Raw genomic sequence first — 18,113 nt, 5'->3', positions numbered from 1 at the left:
ACAGGTAATTGGGGAGATCAAAAGAAAGCTCATCAAGCAAGAGCAGGGGTATCCCAAGTATTAAACAGATTAACTTTTGCTTCTACACTGTCCCATTTGAGACGTGTTAATTCACCAATAGGTAGAGATGGTAAATTGGCTAAACCCCGTCAATTACACAACACATTGTGGGGTATGATTTGTCCTGCAGAAACTCCAGAAGGTGCAGCTGTAGGCTTGGTGAAAAATTTGGCTTTAATGGCATATATTTCGGTAGGAAGCCAACCATCTCCGATCTTAGAGTTCTTGGAGGAGTGGTCTATGGAAAATTTGGAAGAAATTGCTCCATCAGCTATTGCAGATGCAACAAAAATATTTGTAAATGGATGTTGGGTTGGTATTCATAGAGATCCTGAGCAACTGATGGCTACATTAAGAAAACTTAGACGCCAGATGGACATCATTGTATCTGAAGTCAGTATGATCCGTGACATAAGAGATCGTGAAATAAGAATATATACAGATGCAGGAAGAATTTGCAGACCCTTACTCATAGTTGAGAATGGAGCTTTACTATTAAAGAAGAAACATATTGATCATCTTAAAGAAAGAGATTATAATAATTACGGATGGCAAAATTTAGTAGCCAGTGGTGTAGTTGAATATATCGATACATTGGAAGAAGAAACTGTAATGATCGCCATGAGCCCTGATGATTTAGCACAAGTTAAAGAATATGCTTACTGTTCAACATACACACATTGTGAAATTCATCCAGCTATGATTTTGGGTGTTTGTGCATCTATTATTCCATTCCCAGATCACAATCAAAGTCCAAGAAATACATATCAAAGTGCTATGGGTAAACAAGCCATGGGTGTCTATATTACTAATTTCCATGTGAGAATGGATACACTGGCTCATGTTCTCTACTATCCACACAAGCCCTTGGTCACCACACGATCCATGGAATACCTACGTTTCCGAGAATTGCCAGCAGGTATTAATTCAATTGTTGCTATCCTATGTTACACAGGATACAATCAAGAGGACAGTGTTATTTTAAATGCGTCTGCTGTCGAAAGAGGATTCTTTAGGTCTGTGTTTTACCGATCATATAAAGATTCCGAATCAAAAAGGCTTGGTGATCAAGAGGAACAATTTGAAAAGCCTACAAGACAAACATGCCAAGGAATGAGAAATGCCTTGTATGATAAATTAGATGACGATGGTATTATTGCGCCAGGAATTCGAGTTTCCGGCGATGATGTCGTCATTGGAAAGACAATAACATTACCTGAAAATGATGATGAGCTCGAAGGCACAACAAGACGCTATACAAAACGTGATGCTTCGACATTTTTGCGAAACAGTGAAACTGGAATTGTTGATCAAGTTATGGTAACACTGAACAGCGAAGGTTATAAATTTTGCAAAATACGCGTTCGCTCAGTACGCATTCCTCAAATTGGGGATAAGTTCGCTTCACGTCACGGTCAAAAGGGGACCTGCGGAATCCAATACAGGCAAGAAGATATGCCATTTACTTGTGAAGGAATTACGCCTGATATTATTATTAACCCACACGCTATTCCATCTCGTATGACAATTGGTCACTTGATCGAGTGCATTCAGGGTAAAGTTTCATCCAATAAAGGAGAAATTGGTGATGCCACGCCTTTTAATGATGCTGTAAATGTGCAGAAAATATCGTCGCTGTTACAAGAATATGGCTACCACCTACGTGGCAATGAAGTTATGTACAATGGCCACACTGGCCGCAAAATAAATGCTCAAGTTTTCTTAGGGCCAACATATTACCAACGTCTTAAGCACATGGTAGATGACAAAATCCATTCCAGAGCCCGAGGACCTGTGCAAATTTTGGTGAGACAGCCTATGGAGGGGAGAGCTCGCGATGGCGGTCTACGTTTCGGTGAGATGGAGCGCGATTGTCAGATAGCGCACGGCGCCGCCCAGTTTCTGAGAGAGCGGCTCTTTGAAGTGTCCGATCCTTATCGTATACACGTTTGCAACTTCTGCGGATTGATAGCCATTGCAAACTTAAGGAATAATACATTTGAATGCAAAGGCTGTAAAAATAAAACTCAGATATCCCAAGTGAGGTTGCCCTACGCCGCCAAGTTGCTTTTCCAAGAGCTCATGTCTATGAACATAGCACCAAGATTGATGGTAGTAAACTAAGTTACCTACCGAAAACAATCCCTGATGGTGTTAAACTAAAATCTAAGTTATCTATGTAAGTTTATGGGATGTATAACCAATAAAATTTTTAAAATTTTATCATGATTTTTATTATCACAAACTGACATTAAATGCAGCTTAATACAACAATTACAATACAAAATCCTACACTAAACTTCATAATTAATTTATATCTATAGCAATTAGAATGCCTCATTTGTCAAATCAAATTCATTCACTTCCTTTTTATGTAATTAAAATACATTTGTAGAATTCATAACATATTGTTCCTTTAACTAAAGCATTATCTAAATAGAAGAGTTAACATGTAGTTTTAATTGTATTTTTAAATCACAGTATATTAATGTTTATTAACAACTTTTAATGAATACAGACATGACAAGAGGCATTCCTAATTCTGCATAGAATTGAGGTAAATAGATTTAAAAAAGCAGTACAACAGTTACAATAAATAGGACATTTGATAACATGAATAAAATATATTTATAATTTAATACATCCAGGAAATAAAACTGCACCTTATTGTAATCAAACTTCATGAAAAAACAACGATTACCTTATGACTATCAAATCTCCACTTGGTATAAGGCAAAAGTTTGATACTTGGGTAAATAACAAGCATTCATCAAAATATACTATTATCTTAAAATAGATAATTTTATATGTACTTCTTTGATTTACATACATTCACGAGACTAATAAATAGCGGATGACTTAACTTGATAAAGGAACTATAAATAATTTGCATTATGAAGTGCGAGTTACACATAATTGACTAAGCGCTCTTAGTATAAAAGATTAAAAATGCCACTCAGTCCATTTTACAAGCTGTTGCAGTCATTTATATGTATATTTCTATAGTAATTTTAATTTAAAATTACCTAAGAGAGCGTATAAAAAGTTCATATAATTATAAAATGTTAAAAATAAACAATTAAGTACTAGAAATAAATAATGTTGATCGCGGAGAGGAGAGCGGTTGTAAACAGTGATGTGAGTGTGCTATATGCTATAATTGATTTGCCCACGATAATTTGTAAAGAGGCTGGAACTTCAAAGCACCGCTATTACTCTTAAGTAACCTAACTATCCCTTACTGTACAACTTACGTATCTATCCAAAACGATCCATAAAGTGCAACGTAACGTCCAATACTCCGTAGTCTTAAATATAAAAAATGTATTTTCGCATGTTGTGGCAGGAAAGTATATCGACGGCAATCATGTGTTCCGCTTACTCGACTATGACAGGTTATCTTACAGGGTGTCATGGGGTGTCAGTGGGGTGTCATAGTGTCAGCGCGAGGCGGGCAGCGCTCGCTGGTCGTCGGGCTCCTCCTTGGGCCGCGTCCACTTTATCATGGTCTCCGGCGAGCGATACAGGAACACCAGTTTCGCGAACAAGTCTTCTTCTAGCGCTAATTCGAGCGCTTCACGCACCTGGATATATAATAAAACAAATGTTAAAATCTATAATAATATGTCTTTTCCTAGTGTATGCATATTTTTAAGAAAGAATTCGTTAACTGTAGTCTATTAGAAAAACAAAGAATTGTTGATTGATTTTTGTATGAGGAATCTTAAGACTGAGAAAGTGATCTTATTGTATTCGTATGGTAAGAAGTGATAATTAATACACATGAAGTGAACATCTTGATTGTTTTATGACCGATCAGTATATTATGTGAGGTAATGAGAGTTGGTGTGAGGTTACATGAGGTGGTGTGAGGTTATATGAGGTGGTGTGAAGTGGTGTGGTGTGATGTAAGATGGTGTTAAGTGGTATGGTGTGATGTGAGGAGTGTCAAGTGGTGTGAGGTGATGAGAGTTGGTGTGGGGTGATGTGAGGTGTGAGGCGGTGTGAGGTTACATACAAGGTATATGTCTAGACAGAGCTGCAGCACGCGGTCCACGTTGGGCAGGTCGTCGAACATGATCTTGGTGTAGATGCCGGAGAAGAAGCCGCGCAGCACGCGCGACGCCAGGAACACGAACGTCGTGTACAGTCCGATTATACTGAACACATATTACATTAAAAAAACTTATTTGAAACAAAGTATATAGTTACTAGCTGTGGCTAGTAACTTCGTTCGCTTGTCGTCGTTTGTTGAATTAAAAAAAGACTAAAAACTTAAAAAATAAAAAATAACTATGTTACTCACTAATAATGTAGCTTTTCATTGGTGAAAGAATTTTTGAAATCGGCCCAGTAGATTTTGAGTAATTTAATTACATACAAAAATAAAAATCTTAACTCATTATAATGTTAGTATAGATTTTTTAAGTTTGGAATCATTTTTATGTGTATCTATTTTTTAGTTTAAGTAAAAATAGTTTTTTGAAATGTTTCTATATCCCTGTACATATTACAGTACGTTTAAAGCAATAAATAGATACATTTCCGCAGTAAATGTAACAACATGTCTTAAAGTTGACTCACCCGCCGGCGGATATGAAATTGAGCGTCTCTGGGAACAGCTTGTCGTTGAATGTGTACATGACGAGCATGTCGCAATTATTCATTGGTATTGACGCCATCGGGTCCTATAGATTTAAAATTACAATTTTATATTTAAAAATATACTTAGTTATATTGTTATTCATTAATAATGAGTGCAATAATACGTGCCCTGGTCTCGCAGGCCTCGCGCACGCGCCAGTACATGGCGCTGCCGTCGCGCTCCAGCCGCAGCTCCACGTTGCGGTACAGGCGCGCGTTCTCGTCTGTCACCATCAAAATAAACCATTAAACTAAAATGAATCATTAAATTAAAATAAATCATTAAATCAAAATGAATCAATAAATTAAATTAAATCATTAAATTAAAATAAATCATTAAATTAAAATGAACCATTAAATTGAAATAAATTATTAAATTAAAATAAATCATTAAATGAAAATAAATCATTAAATTAAAGTGAATCATTAAATTAAAATAAATCATTAAATTAAAATGAATCATTAAATTAAAATAAGTCATTAAATTAAAATGAATAATTAAATTAAAATAGATCATTAAATTAAAATGAATAATTAAATTAAAATAGATCATTAAATTAAAATGACCCATTAAATTAAAATGATTCAATGAATTAAAATGAAACATCGTTAAAAAATCATTATTTCTACAGTCTTTTTATATTATTTTTATTAAAAATAGTTAATAAATCAAGTTTCTTTTTTTATCATTTACCATCATCAGTGGTGGGTGGCATCAGCTGATACGCAGGCTTCGCTGCACCTTTGTTGAAGACTTTAACGAATTTCGGGAAGAGAGTCTTCACGTGTAACCTGAAAAAATCAAACACTCGATTTTATTTTTCGAACGTTCTTTTTGTTTCGCACAAACAAGTTAAAGAGGATAATACGTCACGGCCGAATACTTAAACTCCATTTAAATACACAGTCATAACTGATAAAGACAGACACAGACACATTTTAGTTGTGCAACTAAACAATTGAATTTGCTGCGGAACAATCGACAAACGACAATCGCACAACTGTTGTGCGATAGTTTAGTCAAAGGTGTGTGCCCGCTTTAAGGTTGCGAACTGGTCCAGATTCGCCTCGGAATTCGTTAATAATTCATTTCATATAATGTGAATCGGTGATTCGAGCCTTTTCACTTGAAACTGGTAGCAGGTGGTAGAGGCAATAGGTGGAGGTGTTAGGAGGTGGAGGGTGGAAGTGGTAGGTGGAGGGTGTAGGTGATGTTACCAGGTGTCGGGGGGCGAGGTGCCGGTGAGCAGCTGCAGCAGGGTGTCGCGCTCGGGGTTGGGCCTGCCGGCGACGAGCGCGGGCAGCGCCACCTCGCGGCTGTCCTCCATGGTGGGCGGGTTCTGCGCGTTGTTGCTCGGGTGCGTTATCACGTATGTGAACTTCACAGTCAGTGACGAGTCTGATAACGTCCGTATATTGTTAGAATAATGTGTTACAATAAACGATAAAAATGTATATGTAATGCTATATACATTATGCAAAAACGTACTTAATATTAGAACCTAATAAACCGATGGAATTGATAACGAAATAGATATACATTGCGAAGCCGGTTAAAAAATCCTAGTATTTATGCTATCTATAAGTCTAGTCTAGTATGATGATTTTCAGACAGCCAAAAATGCAATAATTATTCAGAAATAATTAGTCATTTTTTGAAAAAAAAAAATCTTAAATTTTTACTTATGTACATATCGACTTAGACGGAAATTTTACGTACATTGAAAAAAGTATCCATACTAATATAATAAAGCATAAAGTTACACTTAGACTCCGAGGGTAGACTCGGACCCCTTGGTGGGGACGTATAGTGATCTGGTGACGTGCGGTACTCACTGGAGGCCGCCTCGCGCTCGAGGCGCGCCAGCTCGGGGGGCGAGATCTCCCACTTCATGGTGGAGTTGGGGTTGATGGTGATGACGGCCACGTCGTTGTACATGTAGTTGGAGAGGAAGGTCTGCGCGGTGCGGTCGCGCGCGTACAGGTTGCTCAGCTGAGTGTAGTCTTGTTCTGAATAGCTGGAAATAAATATTCAAGACTAACTTACGCCCGCGACTACGTCCGCGTGACATTAAAAATGTGAATAGCCTATGTGTTTTTCCAGACTATGCTACATCTATACCAAATTTCGTAGACATCAGTTCAGGCTACAAACTGTAACAAACATCCATCTTTGGCAGTTATAACATTAGTATGATTTCTTGCTAATCACTGTAAAGAGTAGGAGCGATGGTTAAGCCAATTATAGTCAGATTTTTAATGTAGTAATTTAAGTACAAACGAGTGAAAATTACATATCAATGTTGTGGGACTGTGCCGACATCTGGTAGACAGGCAGGAAAGGTCCAATGCGGATCTTGACAGTCACATCGGTGGGAGGGTTTGGTTGACCGACCTTTAAACAGGAAAAATAAACAGATTTTCATTAGAAAACTCATAAAACAGTGTGTTAATTAAATATGAGATGCTCACAGAGTTTCCGAAGGCGAAGAAGACGAGTGGGAACCATATGATGGCGATGACGAAGGCGAGCACTCCGCCGCCCAGCAGGTACTTGGAGGTGCTGGACTTCTTGACGCCGCGCGGCTGCGGGAACTCGTCCTCCACGTACCGCGAACACTGATTACAATAACGTTGGTTTTTTAATTAATTTTAGCAGCTGTTATTTTAATCATTACATAGTATATTTTTGAGAAAATTACAGAATTAAATAACGCTTACAAATAGCGTTAGCTGGTGACTTTTGTAACTATTATTTGCACATTGCTAAATACCTTGAGTAGGAAAACGCTAGCGAATATATCCTCCATCTTGAGCCAGTCCAGCAGCGTCATGGAGGTGTCCGTCCAGATCCAATCCATCAACGTGCGCAGCTCGAACACGAATGGCACCGCCATAAAACTACAACAAACATGCAATAAAAATCAAGTTTTAACTAGACATGGAAAAAATATGTAATACTGATACGTTTTTATAACAATTAGTTTGTAAGTCCACACTAACGCTTTATGGACCTTTAATATCCGAAATAAATTATTTTCTTATTATTAAAATTCAATGAAAATAAAATAAGTTTTTAGGCTTTGAAATTCTTGACTCTTTGACCTGCGTGGGTATTACAAGAGAAAGTAGGCGGGGCGATTCGCCCCTCCCCTTTGAGGATTAAAAAATCTAAAAACAAAATATTACATCGTCCACATTATCCATATCTGTATGGAAACGGTCAATATTAAAGGGGTGGGGTCCCCCTAGATCATCAGTAGACAAAGCATGATATATTACATGATAGTGTACTGACCCTCTGAAGAAGATCATGTTGAGGAAGTGGTAGGACTTGCAGAGGAAGTTGCCGATGATGCGGCGCGGGTAGCCGCAGCGGATCTGGTAGGCCGACAGCAGCAGGTACACGCACTTCACCATGTACCACATCGGCGGCGGCAGCAGCGCGTTGAACGTCCTGAAACACAACAACCTTGAAGACGAAAAATTCTTCGTCTGGGTCCAAAGAGATTCAAATATATATAGTAAGCATATTTGACACTAGAAACATTTTTCTCGTAACCTCACTAGCGCTACCTGGTGTCCGATCTCAATCGCAAATAAATAAATAATTCAAACACGAAGAAACTTGTCATTGTCAGTGTCAAATTTGCCATTGAGATATTACCCTACAAAGTTACCGGTGAAAAATTATGTTCCCTATATCTAGTCTATACATTTCTAAAATATATAGACTAAACTAACCTGGTTCTTTGACACATCACTTTCTTACATTTAAAGGAATTAGTTTTATCCGCAATATGGCAAGGGTTTATATTTCTGGTCAGACTTTAAAAATTAATTAAAAAGCGGAAAACCCATTAGCCATATTTCCAACGTACATCTTGTTTGTTACTTATTGGTTGGAGTAATCCATAACCTGTCCTCACGTAAGAAGAGTTGCGGAAACCATAGGCCAACTACTACTTCTTCTAGGCATATACCTTTCAGTGATGAAGGGCAGCACAAAGAACATCCAGACGTGCACGCCGATGATGAGCGCGTACTGGAAGAGGATCTTGCCGAGCATGAACTTGCGCAGGTAGAGCGCGCGGTCGATGACGATCAGCGCGAACTGCAGGATCAGCATCACCAGGAACGGGATGGGCACCTTGTTCTCCTCCAGGTACGCCTGCACGCCGCCGTCGCCCTGGTGCGTCTGCGCAACGCGACCGACATTACTGCTAATTACTTATATCTTCTATATACACATATAACAAAAATTGGAATGCCTGTAATATCGAAATAAAAATTCCAGATTTCGGGAAGATGTATCAACGTTGCTGATAACGAAAATCGCATTTAAAAAATTTTTGTTTGTCTGTCTGTTTAATTTCTGTTAACTAATAAATATAAATGACTAGTTATCGCCCACGACTCTGTCCGCGCAAGATTAAAAAAAATTGCATGATCAATTGCCATCCATCCCACAAAATATTCCCATTTATGATATAAGTAAGACATTTTAAAATTCACATATATCAAAAATAGGTAAAAACATGACAAACCGTACCCCAAAAGCAGCAAAGCCGAATATAACAACTAGGAAGTTAAGAAAGTCGCATAGGAACATGTACGCGTACACGTCCGCGGTGACGCGCGCGCCCGGCGCCAGCATGCGCTTGAAGAAGCGCTGCGTCGGTCGCAAGTAGCGTTTGAAACTGAAAAAAAAAAAACAAAAAAGAAAAATAAACTCTCGTTTTTACTACCAAATGCCAAAGTAGTCAAGTAGACGAAATCTTAATGCTTTAGTAATCCTTCGTTAAGAGTATGGGATAATACGATACTTACGATAGTAACAATACTTGTGGATAATGTTTGTATGTATCTTCTAATGTCGTCGTCACAGCGATTATGGGCTCATCATCGTTTACTCTGAAAACAGAAATGTTTTATTTTTTTTAAATTGTAACTTAATCATACAATTATTATAAATGCGAAAGGATAGGTGTTTGTTATAGTTTTTTTCAATAAAATGTGACATAGATGTAGAGGATAGTCTGATATGATAGGGTACTTGGTTTTGTTTTTTTTTCAATTTCACGCGGACGGAGTCGCGGGCGAAAGCTAGTGAGATGATAAGAGCCATATAGGAGCCATATTGTTGTTTTCATTGTGTGTATGTCAATTTACTTGTAGTGGTCGTCGTCCGGAGGTTTGGAAGGCCCTGCCTCCTCCTCCTGCTGCTCGTCCAGTTCCGGCACCGCACTGATGGCCAGGCTGCTCGCCTGCCCCGCCGGCCCCGCGCCGCCCCCGCCCCCGCCCCCGCCCCCGCCCCCGCCCTCGCCCGCCTCCGCATTACCCTCCACTGCCCTACAAACAGGTTTCACTTTTTTACGTCGATACACCATGTACTACTTCAGTAACTACCGCGTATTGTTTATTTAATTCATTAAAATGAATTAGGCTTGCACTTGTCTTAGGCGACATTAATGTACAATAGAATTTGCTAATTTAAGTTACTAAACTACTTAGCTACAGAAATACTTATTCAATATATTAGTATACTTATAAGTACTTTATTTACTATGTTACTTATAACTACTTAATAAATAAATACAAATATTCAACACTACAAATCAATTAAATACAACAGGAACATACAAATACATAATAATACAAGTGAATTTAAATAATACAATCGAGAAGAGTTGCGCCTTGTCCAGAGCATGCGCACGAAGCGCGGCGAGAGGCGCGAGTAGCGGTTGCGAACGCGCATGCGAACGTGCACGTCGTAGTCGACGTTTGTGGTGTGTTCATGTTCGCGCTCGTGTTCGCGAGCCTCCCGCGAGCGCCGCGCCGCCAGCGCCGCCAGCGCCTCCCGCAGCCGCGCCGCGCGCACACCACTGTCTGGTCCCCGAAATAGGCATAAACCGCTGTCTAACACCACACAATTCCTCACACACATTTTACTTACACTTTTTTTATCATTCACACACCTATACTAATATTATGAAGAGAAAAAAATATATTTTACAGCGGTAGAGCCCGCTTTAACATCTTTGCACGAATGGGCCAGCTCGCCCGGTGTAATACCACGACCACACAGAAAACAGGCCTAATTTTAGTCCCTTTCCCTTTCCACCCTTTTCTTAGAGGAAAGGATGGGAAGGAAAGTGGATTGGACGGTGGATGAGCTGCATAGGAAGGGGAAATGTCCTCTTTATGTGCGTCTCCTCCTCCATCAATTAATTTCAAAATTCAAAAATTTTACTTATAAGCTACGTTATCACTGACTAACATAGGCAATCAGAAGAACATACGTATGCTGCGTAAATAAGTACAGTACATCTTGTAGGTCTTAGTCTCCTTGAAGCTATGTGGGGCATTACAAATCCCAAAATACAAATGACAGTACAGAGCGCTCACAAGAAATGACGGACGTATGGTGGTTGTTAATGTGTCGGTGTACTAACGGTGCGGTGCGGTCGTGCAGACGCAGGTACTTGCGGCCGACGTCCGCGCCGCGCCCCTCCACCACCAGCCGCGTGTCGTCCGCACTCAGCGCGTACTGCGCGTCCTCGCGCAGCTCCAGCTCCGGCGACGACTCCTTCCACAGCCCCAGCGACTTCAGCATGAACCTGCACACGCGCAATAACTGTACTAACTTCACATTTACTAACAAAACAATGGATGTATATCTGTGAAAATGTATATAACATACAATACTAGCGCCGACACTAGATCCTCAGATTCAAGGTGTAATTTTACTAATCTTACTGATATTATAGATGCAAAAGTTAAGATGGAAGAATGGATGTTAGTTCGTAGCCTAAACGGCTGATTTCGATGGAATTTATACATGTAGAGATTGCAGTTTGGTTGAACATATAGGGCATTTTAATTTCTTTCTGAAGGAATCGCAGGCTATTTAACACTGGCTGATAAATAGTGTAAAAACCTTATTTAATATTTAAACTACCAAATGCAAAAGAAGTCATTCAAAAAACATTTTTACTTTCTCAGATTGACGCAAACAAACAAACCAATACTTTTATATGGTCATAGCTACCTATGCAAAAATATGATAAGCAGGAGCAACAGGTCGTAAAGTGCGTAGTTATATTTCCTCTCAATGCCGATAATGCGCGGCGCGGTGAAGGGCATGTTGGCCGGGATCGCCTTCTGGTTCCACGGTAGGATCTCGAATTGGAACATACTCTTTATGAGCACGATAACCTACAAACAAAAATATGAATTAGTACATATTTCTGAATTAAATTCAGTTTTAATAAAAAAAATATAAAAAAAATTACCTCCGTATAAGCAATTAATGTAACCCAGAATGTTTTGGTAGGTCGTGGTATAGTAACTGTTCCCCACAAGAACACCATAAGCGGCAACGGGATAGAGAGGATCGTCGCAGATTGAATCTATAATAAAAAAAAACAAAAAAATTGCTTAACTACAACGATTCTGTAGTCTGAATCTTGTCCTGGACAAGGGTTTGAAAAAAAAATCGCAGATGAAATCTTACTAATATTTTAAATGAATGGATGGATGTTTGTAACCTAAACTGCTGAATGGATCTCGATGGAATTTGGCATAGATGTAGAGGATAGCGTGGAAGAACACATAGGCTACTGACTTTTGTTTTTTTAATTCCTTACGGATAGAGTCGCGGGCGAATGCTAGTTTGATATAATTATTATAGTGAAATAACATGCGTACCTGGTTTATAAAAACCATGATATAGCAAACGATGTCTGTATGGGCGAGCACCGCATACCACAGCGCGTAGGCGAGATGTAAAATGGGCGACTTATCTTGTTTAAACATCGAGTCATCTTGCTCTTCCAACGTAGTCACGTCCTTGCTGAAATTACACCAATATTCAATAATCCTACTTCAAAACAGTCATACAATACCAAAGATGCAACGTGCTATAACACACCAATATATCGAACAAATGCCGCAAGATATTGCTGAAAGAGATTTAAAAATAATGTGAAAAACATAGAAACATAGATAATAAACAACATCTTTATCATTCAGAATAGATAAAGGAAGTGGAAGAAGAAAAATATAATAGATCTGAGGTGAAAAATGTACTGTTAAATTCCAATCTCCAAAAGTATACAAAATATAATAAATTATAGCCATAAGTAAAATACTTACTCGACAATGATAGTTAAAATAATGAAGATGTGAGAAAAAGAAAAATATAAAAGAAGAAAAAACAAGAAAGCAAGCTCATATCAAGCGACGACATTTATTTCATCCAATGGAATTTCGGACATATTCACAATGTTACCAGGATTTATATGACTCGAAAATACTCGTAGCAGTAGTTGTTTTTTTAATTGTAACGATTACTTTTAGATCTCTAGAATGATAGATGTTAAAAGTTGTGTCGTAAATTCCATTAGAACCATCGATTCAGTAAACCTTTCGGTAGTCTGTAAGCTAAACGCGCTCTCGTGTTCGGAGGTGTCGTCCGAAGGCGCGGGCGAGGCGGGCGAGGCGGGGCGCGGCGGGCTGGCGTCCAGGCCGCGCTCCATACTCGGCGCCAGAATGCGGATCTCCGGCACGCTTATTTCGCTTAATTTACGACTGTAAATACCCCACCATTCTCTATATTTCAACCGTATTTTTAACTTCTATTTTGTCTTTTTTTTAATAAATTCAGAAAGGTTACTTTGAGTTATATTTTCAAATGTGTGCCCATTTTACAGTCGTTTCTCGAGTTATCTCTTGCCAGTTTTAATTTATATTAATCGTTAATGCGTTCCCTGTGCATGCATCTAATGACGTGTGCTAGTTATGCGTAATTATATTCTAATTGCCATAAACCTACGATGAGTTAAATGATCCAACGACCATAAACAATGAAACCAGAGAAATCCAGTATGATTTTAATACAAATTTGTAATAAGGTTTATTTTTTATTTAATCTAGTATCTAATTGGTACGATATTAACCATGCGTTAATAAAAGCGTAATACAAACCCCATCTCGACAGAGGGCACCTGCAGACGTTGGTCGGAGTGCTCCCTCTCCTCTGGCATACTACGCGGCGTGCGGAAATAAAAACTATTGCTATCACTTAACACTACAATACTAAACTCCATACTATGATCTTTTAAATCCAAAGCTACATGCTCCTAAAATACTACAGCCTCTAATAGTCTATGGAATCAAACAGTCATCTATAAGAGATTTCTTAAAACATTCCATTTAAAATCAATCAATTAAAAACAGCACTACAAGTCAGCTTAGTTCAACAAAAGTCTAGTCTAGTAATTATAGTAGTTATCTCTAAGAGCTATCTAAACGTGCAAATATTAATAATAAACACTTACTGATGGGCTAAAGTTTCCGGCAACGGCTCCCATATCATTTGAGATCCCTCTCGGAGTCCGATACCGAAGCCTTCCTTTTCCTAAAACAGTACATACATATATACATATAGCGATAATATATCTGGTCAGGCTATAAATGAAAAATAGAAGCAAGATAATACCTTAAGCTTTTTCTTCTCGACAGAGAGTGTTTTTGAAACGTAGCGGTAATCCCGGGAATACTTCATGAGATGCCTCGTCAGCGAGACCAGCAGGCTAGAGATGAACGCCCACGCCGTCCGCATGTACGTGTACAGCTTCTCAAGGGATGATTCTTTCTCTGTTTGCCATAAATACCATACAAACATTTAAATTCATACTTACTTATTTATCTAAGGAAGTTAAAAGATGGAAACAGTTGTAAAGAAGTACCAATTATGGGGCTGATGTGTTCTAAGGAAATAAAATCCCTATAAAAAAAGAAGTACTATCTTACTTCGTTCTTAATAATATGAAATGCGGAAATTTAGAAGTATATACAAAACGGATCTACAAATATCGCTTAAATTTGGCTTAGATGTGGATTATAGTCTGGAAGAACACAAAGTACTCATAAAGTGTTTATATAAATTTCCCGCGGACAAAGTCGCGGGCGAAAAATCTAGTCATTTTTTTAAATTTAATGTATTTAACAGTGTTCTCGATAAGCTATTACAAAAATTTGTTACCATATTTTGATGGTCAACATATTTGAGTGGTTTCATACCTGGCATCACTCCGTAGTCATCTATTTCCGAGGGCTGACGGTCTCTATCGGAAAGTTCGTCATCGCGATCCGACATGTCCGCGCCCGACGGCGACCGCGTGCGAAGCTACCATAAAAACAATACAATAACAATAAAATAAGTATTATTAGACCAAGAAAGTACACAATTTCTCGGTGTTTATACAAGTAAGAAAGTGAAAGAAGTATATTTGTATATATTTGATTAACAGTTAATAAATCAGAGATTATGAAAGTAAATTTGGAAAAAAACAATATTATTCTTTGTTGTCATACGTTTATTCATCGAAGTAAAATAATATTAATTGAATAATGTAGGCAAATTAATGTTATGAAATAACATAAATGAGCAAAGAATGATAACTTAAAAAAAAATAATATTGATTAAACACGAGTAAAACTTTAAAAAGTAACAAAAGTAAGCATTGTGTTAATAAGAACAAAGAAGCAGCAAGCCAACATAAAAAACATGCAGAATAAACACGAATTTAATTCAAATTCCACTTACCATTATTGACGAACGCAATTCAATTACAAAATACTGGATAGAAAATATTCTATTCTTGTTACAGCGGTAAAACCTTATACCTCTGAGATGTAAAAAAACTTTATTTCTACTGAAAAAGGACTTCAGAAAATGTGCAAAACAATAGCAACATAAACAAAAAAAACATTGAAATGGCTTCGAAAATGTTACTAGTCTTAAATGAACACTTTAAGCGTGTGATCATCTTTCTGTGAAGTTGTGTCTGAAATGCGATGCCATTATTTTCCTAGAGGGTCTATTTTTACGCTTAATATCTTAAGATGGGTATAAAGGGAGTGTAGGTGTTACTTGTACCTGATGTGGGTCGGAGTGCGGATAGGTGCCGAGTGAGAAGTGCCTGTCGGTGCGCGCGGCGGGCGCGGAGGAGCGCCGCGCCGACACCGCGCGCCGCAGGTCAGACTTGATCACCGTCGACAGCAGCTACAACGCAACGCGGTAAGCGCTCCCCACCACCCTTACTGACCCACCCCACACACCAACATTGTCGCTTCCAGATACTTTACATTTTGAATATACTATTTGTTTTTAACTTTTTACTTTACAGAATCAAAGTGCTTTTCGTCAATTACATCTTACTAATATTATAAATGCGAAAGTATAGATGGATGGATGGATGTTTGTTAGAGTTTGTAGCCTAAATGGCTGAACGGATCTCGATTAAATTTGGCATAGACGTAGAGGGTAGTCTGAAAGAACACATAGGTTACTCACTTTTGTTTATTTTTAATTCTACGACGGAGCCGCGGGCGATAGCTAGTTTTACATTATAAAAACAAGTTTATTCAAAAAGGTACAACTTTATTGTTTTTACTCATATTCTGAATTATTTTTAAATTGATCAAAATCGTAAGTATTACATCTGGAAGTAACACATGTCAGCTACAACAAGGCAGTGCAAGTTACCGCTTTTGTTAGTCACTAGAAGCGCTCCGAAGCTAAAGCCCCGTTTACCATTTTATAAGCTATACCCAAACATTGTCGACCTCACACTCCTTAATGATTCTTAACTTTAAAACAGACAATAAGAATGGAGCATGCTTCCTCAAAACCTTATAAAAAAAAATTAACTCCTTTAAAACATGCTCATCTTTTAACCATAACTGTCTGCTAAATACCATAACCATAACTGAAAATCATCACGTATTAAAGGTTCCTTTACACGGTACAAAAACGTTAACAAAAACAGTCTTTTTAATTTATTTCAACCTATTTCGTGATGATTTTCAAGTTCCAGAAACCTTATAAAATTATGACCAATGTGTTTCTTATTAGTTTGAATTACCTTGCCGAATCCCATTTCTTTAGGTGCATCTTCATCGGAACTTGAATCGTCGTCTTTCAAGTGCAAGTCGGTGTCATCGAATTCATCGAACATGTAGTAATCTCCCGAACGCACGGCTGTATACAGATAACAATACTTCAGTAATGAGTCATTCGTAAATTAAATGTGGATTGTAAAGCAAATGTGAATTAGTGTAACTGGATTAAATTCAGTTAAACAAAACTTTAATTATAAATTAAATAATTAATGAATTAATAATACTATTTTATTTGTTGAATTAATTTAGATTTTTTAATATGTTTAAAATTTAATCTTTGTAAAAATAATAATAATATATTTTAATTTTACTATAGCTATAATGAATTAGCAATTTTAATTAAAAATACTATGATAAATAATTATAAGATTCTAATACTGTGTTAAATATGTGTGTGTAAACATAAATTGTCGGTTAGAAGAAAATGCCCAAAAACATGCAAAGTAACAGACAAAATGGCAGCGAGTGCAACAAGCCTAGAAGCGACCAATCGGCAGACATGCAGCCAGTGCTCGGGCGTGTTCTGTCTTCTTTGACACGTGAAATCATTGAATATTTACATTTTTTTACATTGATTTCGATCCCACGAGCTAATCGTCAGGATAAGACAGCTCCCGCCAAAACAATGCATCCGACTTGCCTACATACCATCACCTAGAAGCTCAATGGTTAGTACGGTACATGTTAGCGCGAGTATATCCGAGACTGAACGTTACCCTTCTGATGGCTGGCGGGCGGCTTATACGGCGGCCTGTCTCGTGCTACAAGAAAAATGCACAGCTCAACACTACAGTCTCACACATTATGATATAGCCAAGGGAAATTACTGCTAGATTATATCGGCGGCGAAGTTACGTCGACGTCACCCTCGCGCTCGGAGTTATTGCAAGCTGCGCTACCTGACGCGGAATTAGTATACCAATTGAACGTAAGACGTTAATACTTGCAGAGAAATTTAGGTGCTCGCTAGAGGAATGTGGACCTCGAAAACATGAAAACGTACGTTCTCTCAATTTTCTCGGTTCGGAATATTAAAAATTTGTTCCTCGTCACTTTGAAGAGACTTTAAAAGACAATCACTCGGACATGAAATAAAAAAAGTACGTTATAACAAAAATGTTCCCACACCAGCCCTTTGTTAATGTCGACTATACCTTCGTGTCGCTTAGTGAATATGCGTCTTCTAGTCGCACGACCAGACTCACTTCCTATATGAATAGAAACAACATTATAACATTTTAACACGTAACTTTAGATCGATGCTTTACATTATTTACAATGAGGAATATCAAATCGTGTACATAATTGATAGACGCACTAAATCACATCTAGATGTATAAATGTGCACAAGAGTCTGTTCAATTACAGGTGTGGTGAGAGTTGGGCTCTGCGCGGCTGGACTGCGAGATGAGGGAGGTGCGCTGCACGCTGGGGCTGGC

At 38.1% G+C, this 18,113-nt stretch overlaps 2 protein-coding genes across 2 annotated transcripts in view; one reads left to right on the top strand and one right to left on the bottom strand.

The window, feature by feature from the left end:
• Positions 1–6: 6 nt before the first annotated feature.
• Positions 7–2,283, top strand: LOC106099609 (DNA-directed RNA polymerase II subunit RPB2; the record flags this gene model as incomplete). Its single annotated transcript, XM_013278197.1, has 1 exon — positions 7–2,283. A coding segment is annotated over one exon (2,178 nt), but the record flags the coding sequence as incomplete, so codon positions are not given.
• A 696-nt stretch (positions 2,284–2,979) lies between these two features.
• LOC106099428 (piezo-type mechanosensitive ion channel component) overlaps positions 2,980–18,113 on the bottom strand; it is a 41,395-nt gene continuing 26,261 nt past the window's right edge. The window contains exons 26-52 of the mRNA XM_013277987.1: positions 17,829–17,923; positions 17,391–17,435; positions 16,638–16,753; positions 15,650–15,775; positions 14,791–14,896; positions 14,207–14,364; positions 14,046–14,125; positions 13,132–13,296; positions 12,415–12,559; positions 12,000–12,116; positions 11,756–11,922; positions 11,123–11,324; positions 9,877–9,971; positions 9,535–9,618; positions 9,257–9,404; positions 8,688–8,902; positions 8,003–8,161; positions 7,479–7,605; positions 7,177–7,323; positions 6,999–7,099; positions 6,541–6,722; positions 5,923–6,103; positions 5,399–5,496; positions 4,834–4,928; positions 4,645–4,748; positions 4,079–4,220; positions 2,980–3,644 (exon numbers count right to left, since the gene is read on the bottom strand). Of these exons, the coding sequence (XP_013133441.1) occupies positions 3,501–3,644; positions 4,079–4,220; positions 4,645–4,748; positions 4,834–4,928; positions 5,399–5,496; positions 5,923–6,103; positions 6,541–6,722; positions 6,999–7,099; positions 7,177–7,323; positions 7,479–7,605; positions 8,003–8,161; positions 8,688–8,902; positions 9,257–9,404; positions 9,535–9,618; positions 9,877–9,971; positions 11,123–11,324; positions 11,756–11,922; positions 12,000–12,116; positions 12,415–12,559; positions 13,132–13,296; positions 14,046–14,125; positions 14,207–14,364; positions 14,791–14,896; positions 15,650–15,775; positions 16,638–16,753; positions 17,391–17,435; positions 17,829–17,923 (3,544 nt within the window). The 3' untranslated portion in view covers positions 2,980–3,500. The remainder of the gene's footprint in view (positions 3,645–4,078; positions 4,221–4,644; positions 4,749–4,833; positions 4,929–5,398; positions 5,497–5,922; positions 6,104–6,540; positions 6,723–6,998; positions 7,100–7,176; positions 7,324–7,478; positions 7,606–8,002; positions 8,162–8,687; positions 8,903–9,256; positions 9,405–9,534; positions 9,619–9,876; positions 9,972–11,122; positions 11,325–11,755; positions 11,923–11,999; positions 12,117–12,414; positions 12,560–13,131; positions 13,297–14,045; positions 14,126–14,206; positions 14,365–14,790; positions 14,897–15,649; positions 15,776–16,637; positions 16,754–17,390; positions 17,436–17,828; positions 17,924–18,113) is intronic.

Source organism: Papilio polytes, unplaced genomic scaffold, assembly GCF_000836215.1.
Source record: "Papilio polytes unplaced genomic scaffold, Ppol_1.0 DF824102.1, whole genome shotgun sequence".
NCBI lineage: Eukaryota > Metazoa > Arthropoda > Insecta > Lepidoptera > Papilionidae > Papilio > Papilio polytes.
The sequence above is the reverse complement of the archived record's forward strand: the minus strand, read 5'-3'. Positions and strand labels throughout refer to the sequence as shown.